Source organism: Eleginops maclovinus, chromosome 18 (genome assembly GCF_036324505.1).
Source record: "Eleginops maclovinus isolate JMC-PN-2008 ecotype Puerto Natales chromosome 18, JC_Emac_rtc_rv5, whole genome shotgun sequence".
Taxonomy (NCBI): domain Eukaryota; kingdom Metazoa; phylum Chordata; class Actinopteri; order Perciformes; family Eleginopidae; genus Eleginops; species Eleginops maclovinus.
The window spans coordinates 24,147,340-24,157,106 of NC_086366.1; the positions used below are offsets into that span (position 1 = coordinate 24,147,340).

At 40.2% G+C, this 9,767-nt stretch overlaps 1 protein-coding gene across 1 annotated transcript; it reads left to right on the plus strand.

Annotated features, from left to right (window-relative positions):
* The first annotated feature begins 1,714 nt into the window (after positions 1-1,714).
* Positions 1,715-4,874, plus strand: LOC134880508 (uncharacterized). Its single transcript, XM_063907461.1, has 3 exons — positions 1,715-2,051; positions 2,160-2,966; positions 3,089-4,874. The coding sequence occupies exons 2-3, from the start codon at positions 2,929-2,931 to the stop codon at positions 4,872-4,874; spliced, it is 1,824 nt and encodes a 607-aa protein (XP_063763531.1). The 5' UTR covers positions 1,715-2,051; positions 2,160-2,928.
* The last annotated feature ends 4,893 nt before the right edge of the window (positions 4,875-9,767 follow it).

Here is a 9,767-nt window from a genome sequence, read left to right on the forward strand (position 1 = left end):
CCCGGGAGTGGCCATATAGAGAAACAAATAATAATAAAACGAGGCCACGCTTTACTAAGTTGTGTTCACGAGCTATAATGCGAGGCCTCGATTTAATTATAACGTTCGCACCTTTTTATTCAATCAAAGAATAGACAGTAGCTGGGGAGTAATGAGAAAGGAAGGGGTTCAAAGTTCGGTAAAGTTAGAAAGATATTGATATTGACAAATTTAGCGATCAATAACTCATGAACATAACGTTTTAAAAATAAAACAACGTGATTTTACAACCATAGCACGGTAGACAATGAGCTACAGAGCAGTCTTTATCAGAACAGTTCGATACGATCCGTCCTCCACGCGAGTTCATTCATTGGTTTCTTTCTGCGGAAGAGAGACTGTTAGGGACCGTCGCCAAACTGCAACGCCGGATATATAGTCTAGACGGATTTCAGAAAAAAGGCCTTTTATAAGAAGTAAGGAGCATTTATGGGTACAAGTCGGGAACCGGCCTACCTTACATATTTCAAGGGTGCTGAGTCCAAAAAAACCGGTACCCGGGTGAAATTTTGAGGTTTTGACCTTCTAATTTGCATATTAAAATGGCCGCCAAATTGCCCATCTTGCACAGTTATTGGACCATTTCCTCCTAGTTTTTTTTGTAAGTAGGCAATCAAGATGAGGAAATTAAGTTTCTAGATCGATAGTCAAGGGTCAAACAAGGATATAGTGGAGGCTCAGTGCCTTTTTTATGTATATATATATATGCAAAATACCAACTTTTAAGGTGAAATTAAGCATTATTTGTGTCATTTTTTAAGGCCGACATAAATATTAAATAAAAGTTACTCTGAAATTTTCCCTGTTGATATGACATATGATGTACACCATATTATATGATAACAAAGAAAAAAATCCATTGCAAGTTGTCTGAGATTTCATGTTTTTTTTTTTTTTTTTTTTTGCAAATTAAGCATTTGTTCTCTAAATTCTAAGACGGGAAAAACCCAGGTGAATAGGGAAAAATATTCAAAAAGAGACCACCATGAAACGTACCAAGTTGAATATTTAGATCAGTACATAGCATGGTCAGTCCCATCGCTGAGGACCCTTTGCCTGAGGTGAATTAACAGCAAAGAGGATCGTAACAGTTTCACACGCTTTGGTAAGTTTCCTGCTTTTTGATTTTTTTAGACAAAAAATGTCAATATTCCTTAGTTATTGATTGAGCTTGTTAACCCTATTTATCCAAAATGATACTTTTTCAACCATAGTGGGTCAAAATTGTGTATTTCAATGATATTGAGATGGCTAGCAACTGGGAGAAAACTAGCTAACAGTTAGCTAACAGTTTTGGAGGGGAAAAAAACAGCTAGCTAGTTTTTTTTTCTTCCAGTTGTGCCCTAAAGATGACCACCTCTGTTGATACAAGTTTATTTCTTATAATTCCAACCCAAACATAGCCCTGTGGCAGCATAAATCCCCCTACTTTCTAGCTAGCTAGCTAGCTAACAAGCTATCATAGGGCAATGGATGCTGGGGAGTGACTGCTGTGACAGGGCTAGATTTGGGGGGAGGAATTATCAAAAATACATGTGTCAACAGAGGTGGTATATCCTCAAAGGGCCATACCAGTTATGAAACATTCATGTAACATTAGGGGTGGGAGAAAAAATCGATTCACATATACATCACGATATCTTTTTTGACGATTTTTAAATAGATATTTTTCTTCTTTATTGTGCAATGTGCATTTGTTCGCCTTTTTTACATACAGAGAGTACAGGTTTTGAAAAGGGTTTAAGTTCACTTTATAATGGAGTATGTTAATTTGGCTCCTACAGTATTTGTGTGCAGATAAATGTTAAAAATGCAGACTAAAAATCGAGAGAATCGGCAATATCGTAGAATCGTAATTTAAATCGAATCGCCATCCAAAAAAATCGTAGAAGAATCGAATCGGGAGAAAAGCATATCGTCCCAGCCCTATGTAACATTTCTTCATTTTCCAATCTACAGCTGGGATGGAGCCATTCAAAAGGAGGCTTTCACATGTCTGAAGCATTGGGAGTGTAAGCTGTGACTTTTATTGTCTTTAAGAGAACACATTTTCTTTAACATTTTAATTTAGATCTTCTAAAGTAAATTTAAAGTTATTTTTCTTTGATTTTGCTTTTCAGCTTCAAATGGATCCAATAACAAACCTGGGAACAGAAGATGTCTGCCTTTTTTGTTTAAGCAACAAGGGGAGTCTTAGTAATGCATCTGACCAAGGATTGGCAAAAGCTAGGCATGCTGCCAGAACCAGGAGAAATCTAAATGACTCAAAGAACAGTGTTTTGATTGATCGTGTTGAAGATGTATTGGACTCCACTGCAGCCCAGAGTGTTGTATGGCATAAAATGTGCTATTCCCACTTCACTGATAAAAGCAAATTAGAACGTTTGCAAAAGACAGTGGGTTCTGAACATGCAGGTAGCAGCAGACAAACTGCACAAGAACATGCCTCTGAACTTGCAGGTAACAGCAGACAAACAGCACAAGCACATGACTCTGAACGTGCAGGTAGCAGCAGACAAACGGCAGAAGCACAGCCTTGCAGTAGCAGGCGTTCACTGCGAATGCAAATGGATCCAGTAGATTGGAGTTTATGCCTGTTCTGCCAAACAGATGTTTTGAAGAAACCATTGAGATCAGTAATGACAACAAAACTGAGTGATCAAATTATTCAAGCTTCTTCTTTAGACCATAACATTTATGTTCGGCTGGCTGGAGTGATTGATCTAATTGCAGCTGAGGCAAAATATCACTTACCATGTTTAAGAGCATTCATCAGATCTACGGACAAGACAAAGCAGGCAATACAAGAACACTCTGGAAACTCAGACTACCCAGACCTTGCGATGACATGGCTATGCAAAGAGCTGCAAGGGGCAGCAGATAAAGGACATGTACTTCTTCTCGATGATGTCTGGGAACGGTATAAGGTACTCAGTGAAAAATCATCAACCACAATTCCACTCTCTTACTGCAGTAGAAGGGCAACATTTCGTGAAAAGTTGCAGTCACAGCTGGGTGACATCTTCAACTTTTTTCAACCTCTTGATAGGTGTCCATCCGAGCGAAAAACCATACTAATTCCGACAAAGTACGCAAATACGGTGGCAAATACAGCAGTGTTGGAAATGATGGATGAGGATGAGAGTGAGAAAACATTGCCTCAGTATGTGCCTACAGATGACAGTTTCTTATCACTTGTACATGTAGCGCTGAAAATTCATCAAGAGTTGATAGAAACCCCAGGCCATAAAGGTTTCTCTGTAAGTGAGGATGACGCTATTGCATGTGTCCCAGATAGTTTATATATGCTACTGAGACTAATCGTTGGTGGTCAAGAGGCATTTGAAAATGACAATTCTGAAAAGAATGAAGACCTTCTCCGTAGAAAAGTGCTGAGCATAGCACAGGACCTGATCTACTGTGTCAGTCGCGGCAGAAAATGGACACCTAAACATATCGGACTGGCTACTACACTACATCAGGCTACACGATCAAAACAGCTGGTAGAGTTATTCAACAAGGCCGGCCACTGTTTGAACTATGAGCAGGTGATGAAGGTAGACAATGCCTTAGCTGAGAGTACCTTAAAATCTATGGACCCAGCAACCGGTGCCATTATTCCACCAAACATGGTAGCAAATCGATTCATCCACTTCACTGCTGACAACATTGACATCCTTGATGAGTCCTTAGATGGAAAGAACACCTTTCATGCAACCCAAATGGCAGCCTGGCAACGGGGAAAAAAAGATATAGAACTTGACATGCTGAAGCCCTCCACTAGCCGTACACTGGTTGTGCCAGATGTCCTGGAGAACCTGCACCACGTCAATGTACATTCTGCCACAAGCAAGCCAGTATTCACATCACATGTTAACAAGACCTGGTTTACCAGACCTAAAGGAGACAGTGAGTGTGTGAAACAAGCACAAGCAACAGACATGGCTTTCTTCCTGCGACGTCAGGATTCTGAACCCAAACCTTCTTGGACCGTTTTCAATCAGTCAGTCTCGTCAAAGGAACCAGAGCAGACAGCAGTAGGATATTTGCCAATAGTCCTTGCTCCAGCTCATGAGTATGATACGCTCAATACAGTTGTGAAGAGGTGCATGGCAATATCATCACATTTTGGCCAGGAGCATACAGTCATAACAGTGGACCAAGCTCTTTACTGCAAGCTCATGGAACTGAAGTGGTGTGTTGAGGAATATCAGGGCAAGTTAATCCCTCGGCTTGGTGGACTTCATATTGCAATGAACTTCCTAAAGACTATCGGAGATCACATGGCTGGGTCTGGTCTAGCTGAAGTGTGGCTGGAGAGTGGATTGCTGGGGGAGGGTGCTGTCATGCTTGTCATGTCAGGGAAAGCATACAACAAGGGTATGAGAGCTCACAAACTGACCTTGCAGGCCCTATGGCAGCTTTTGTTGCCAACATTCCTCGCGTTTGCTGCAGAATCAAACAAGGAATGCCATGATGAGATCTCTGCTATGGCTGCTGATGAAAATCCTGAAATGATTCCTCAGTTGATAACATATCTGAAGCAGGAACAGTTTGACAGTCTCCTCAAAGATTTCATCGCAAGTAAATCTGAAGATGTCAACTTTGTCTTCTGGTGGAACTACATGGATATGGTCTCAACACTGTTGCAGTTTACACGAGCTCAGCGTGATGGACTCTGGGAGCTTCATCTTCACTCCTTCAGCTGGATGTTGCCGTACTTCATGCGATATGACCACCTGAACTATGCAAGATGGGGGCCAGTGTATATTGCTGAGATGCACCAACTCCCAGAACCTGTACTATCTGAGTTCCAAGAGGCAACTTTGTTGTGAAGCGGTCCGATCAACGATTCAACCAGGTCGATCCAGACCAAGCAATGGAGTGGATCAACGGAACAGGGAAAAAAGGAGGGGGGATCATTGGCATTACTAAGACACCTTCAGCCCTTTCCAGATGGACACTCTCCTACAACATGAGGTCCCATGTAGCAGAAGAGACACATTTGATGTTCAGCAACACACCTGAGAAAACCTACGTCCACAATGAAGCTACCAAATCCCGTGAAAAGAGAGACAACAGAGACGAAATGGCATTGGTTTTAGTCTTCAAAGGGTTCAAGGTGTTTGATTCAGTCTCCTCAGGCTCATTGCAAAATCTCGCCACGAAAGACGTTGCCACAGAGGCTATCCAAAGCTCATTACTTTCTGCCAAAGACCTAGGACAAGAAAAAGTGAATTCATTCATTGAGAAAAGGATGATTGTTCCTGAGGACAAAGATAAACCAGAGGTCCCAATCCATGCAACCCTACATAAGAGCAAAGCTAAAACATTTGCATCTCTGTATGAAGTGGCCAAAAATCCTAAAATCAAAGACAACAGAACTGTCATAAAGGCTGACCGAAACATTCTCAAACGCCTTGTTACGGCCTATGAGGCAGGTCGTCCAGTTGACTTACCAGCTGTCCTAAAACACGAGCTTCTGCCAGTTCCCATATCCCTTGCTGAAATGAATGGGACACTTCGCACTGGAAACAAGTCTGTATTAGTAAATAAGTTAACTGAAGACATAGTCTGTCCTGAGGCTATTGAACTTCCCGACATGTCATCTTGTCTCATCATAGATGGACAGGCACTTGTGGTTGCCCTTGGAAAGCCAGACAAAGCAGTAACATTTGGGGATCTGGCCGACACATTTGTCAGAGCAGTGTTGAAAGCAGGATGTTACTATAAAAGGATAGACGTTGTGTTTGACAGATACAGAGAAGAGACCATCAAGGGTGCTACCAGGACACGACGCACAAAAGCAGCTCAACCAATCAGACGACTTGTTGAGGGTCGTGATGTGCCTCTTCCAAAAAACTGGACCAATTTCCTGTCCCTCCCTGACAACAAAGCTGATCTTGCCAATCTACTCTCTGAAGAACTATGTGCTCAGGCACCGGATGATAAAGAGATAGTAGTTGCTGGTGGGTTCAGAGACGAAGAGACGGAGGTTAGGTCATCAAAAGCAACAACCAACCTGACTCATCTGAGAGCCACACACGAAGAGGCAGATACCCGATTGGTATTACATGCAGTGCACTGCCAGTCAGACACAGTAGTCGTGTCATCTAGAGACACTGATGTACTTGTGATTCTCGTTTCCCATTTCCCACACGTAGCATGTAAAAAACTCTGGCTGTTGTCTGGTACCACAAGGAAGCCACAATATATACCAATTGATGCTGTTTTTAACAAACTGCCAAAGGATTCAGCACCAAGCCTTGTAGCATTTCATGCACTAACTGGTTGTGATACCACATCATACATTGCAAGTCACACCAAAAGTACATCATGGAAAGTCTGGAAAATGCACCATCAATTGCTCAGCAACCTCGGAATTGGTGATCTCACGGAGGAGACTCAAAGATCTTCAGAGGCTTTTGTCTGCAGAATATATGATGTGCATAAAACAGACTCTGTTGATGCAGCAAGGCATATACTTTTCTCCAGGACAGGTAAACCAGAAGCAATGCCGCCTACAAGCGATGCGCTCCACTTCCATCTGCTGAGAGTACACTACCAGGCAATGGTTTGGAGAAATGCTCACTATGCCACACCTGAGCTTCCTTCACCCTTGGACATGGGATGGAAAGATGGTGATTCAGGACTACAGCCCATTCTTATGTCACAGAACCCAATACCTGAAAGTTGCCTGGAAATGATCAGGTGTGCCTGTAAAAAACAATGCACAACACGCCAGTGCAAATGCCGAAAATCGGGGCTGTTATGCACTGCAATGTCAGAGTGATGACCAATGTCCTTGTTTAAATGTGGAGTTGTAGTCCTCAAGCATACCAAGGCAATGGGTAACCAAAGAACTTGGAAAAGGACTGCAGAAAGAAATACTAATCAAAATGAAATTCCAAAGACAAATGGCACACAAGCAAACTAGAAAGGTATAAAAACAATTTACCAAAACAAGTGACCTATGGAACTTACAGAAGACAGATGAAAGCAAAGCAATTCAGCTAGAAACATGAAAGAAAATATACAGAAACAAGATGTGATCTGTAGAACTGTTCAAGGGAAGTTTCATGTTTTTTTTTTCCCTATTCACTTGGGTTTTTCGATGTTTGAATTAAGAGCATTATGCTTTGTTTGCATAAAAAAATGAATTCTCAGACAACTTGCAATGGTGTTTTTCTTAGTTATTATGTAATATGGAATACATCACATATCATATATACACTGGGAACATTTAAGAGTGATATTGACTGAATATTTATGTCGGCCTTAAAAAATGACACAAATAATGCTTAATTTCACCTTAAAAGTTGGTATTTTGCATATATATATACATAAAAAAGGCACTGAGCCTCCACTATATCCTTGCTCTGACCCCAGACTATAGATCTAGACACTTAATTCATCATCTTTGATTGCCTACTTACAAAAAAACTTGGGGAAAATGGTCCAACGACTGAGCAAGATAGGGAGTTTGGCGGCCATTTTGATATGCAAATTAGAAGGTCAAAAACTCAAAATTTCGCTCGGGTACCGGTTTTTTTGGATTCAGCACCCTTGAAATATGTAAAGTAGGCCGGTTCCCAACTTGTACCCATAAATGCTCCTTACATTCACTTTTTGGGTACATCCCGTCTAGTCTATATATATGATCGTCAATTCTTGCTTTTTTATTTCAAACTATCTTCAATTACTTACACAATAATGTAGTGCAACCAACCCCCTTTCACACATCAATGGTGCATTGCTGCTCAGAGTAGTTTTATGGAAATATACTTTTAAAACATTGTGGAGATTTTTTTATTGTAAACTTTTTTTATTGCATAACCTTGCAGTGATATCATTTTGCAACCAGACTTATTTCAGACATCAATAGTCTCCTGCTGGTGGCACTAAACCAGCAGTTTTGAAGGAATAGAACATTTTACTTGGAAGTGCAACCAAACTCATTGCACACATTATTAGACTCCTCTTTTGGACTTCACCAAAAAGGTTGGTAAAATATGATGAGTGAATATTTATTTTGACATATTTTACATAGCTTCACTGTTTTACCATGTAGTGCAAACAAAGTCATTTCACACATTAAGAGATTCTTGCTGTTTAAACTACACCAAAAGGTTTGGTTGAATATATGTAGTTTGTTGACAATCAGTCTCTCCTCCGCAGACATAAACCATTGAATGAACTGGCGTGGAGGATGGATCTTACTGAACTGTTCTGATAGAAACTGCTCTGTAGCTTCTTGTCTACCTTGCTATGGCTGTAAAGTCCATATGTTGTATTTTGAAAACGTTATGCTCATGAGTTATTGATCTGCGAAATTTGAATCTGTCAATATCTTTATCTAACTTTACCAAACTTTTAACCCCTTCCTTTCTCATCACTACCCAGCAGCTCTCTATTCTTTGACTGAATTAAAACGTGTGAACGTTTTCATTAAATTGAGGCCACGAATTACATCTCGTGCGCACAAAGTAGTAAAGCGTGGCCTCGTTTTATTTATTTCTTCTCTCTATGGCCACTCCCGGGCTCTGTACTTTTGGACCTAATCAGCTTCCTCAAAAGGTGAAGGGGTCATGTCCCCAGTGTAAATGACAAATATGGAAACATGAAACTATTGTAATAAAAGTATAGTAGAAACAAAACTAAAGGAATGAATACATGTTGTAATTATAGACCAAACTATTACAATCGGGGCCGAATGCAATATACTGATGGCTCCTGAGTTTTATGTTTTAAAGGATTTTTCTATGACAATTGAAGCTCCAGGCCTGTGGAGGTATACCATGAATAGTGCTTAAACAGGTGGTTTAATATGTGTACACTTTTAAAGGCTATCTCTATTCTGTTCAGTACAGTGTCTTTTCTTTAAATCCATCCTTTCTCAAATTTCAAACATGCTTCTGGTCTGCTGATATTGAAGCCTGATGTGGCTCCTTGTTTTGAGATTAAATGGAAAATCCCTGGCCTCTATGTTTATCTTATTTTACTCTCTGACTGGTTTTGGTCATACAATTGATAAAGTAAGTGTAGTCACTGTGAAGCCATTGGATTGTACTTCGTTCAAACAGATCAGTGTATAGAAAAGCAGTAGAATAGTTTAAAGGGGCTCTCCGGTATTCCAGGTTTAGGTCAGGTTTCATAGCCGTTATTAGGTCCCCTGATTCACACCAATCAATGTCTTTATCCTATGAGAAAAAGTACAATCAAACATAGAGAAACATGTCTGCTTTGTAAAGAAAAAGCCAGGAGATGCTACAAAATCTGGAATAGTGCAACGTTCAACTACTTGCAAGCTAAATTATTTTTGAAAACAACATATGACGTAAAAAAGTTTTACTTTTACTGTGTCTGCAGTAACAATCAACACAGCGTAAAGACCAATTCATATTGGGAAAATTCCATAAGTGGTTAATGTACCTTGTTAGGGATCATAAACTGTACGGTGGCACTTAGAGATTTAAATATTTTGACTAATTAGTTGTGTTAATTTCTACAATGATAATCGCAATAAAAGTTGAATGCTCACCAAGAAGTCCAAAAACCTGTCACAGGAAAATAAGGCATAGTGCTGTAGTATATTTCACACCGAGAGTAGCAGGAAAAAAAGGATAAACATCCATTCATCTTTCATCTAGGTTTACATTTATTTGTAACAGATGCATTGAAACCAGGTCTTAATGCAGACATTACCATACAAATACTCAACACTACTT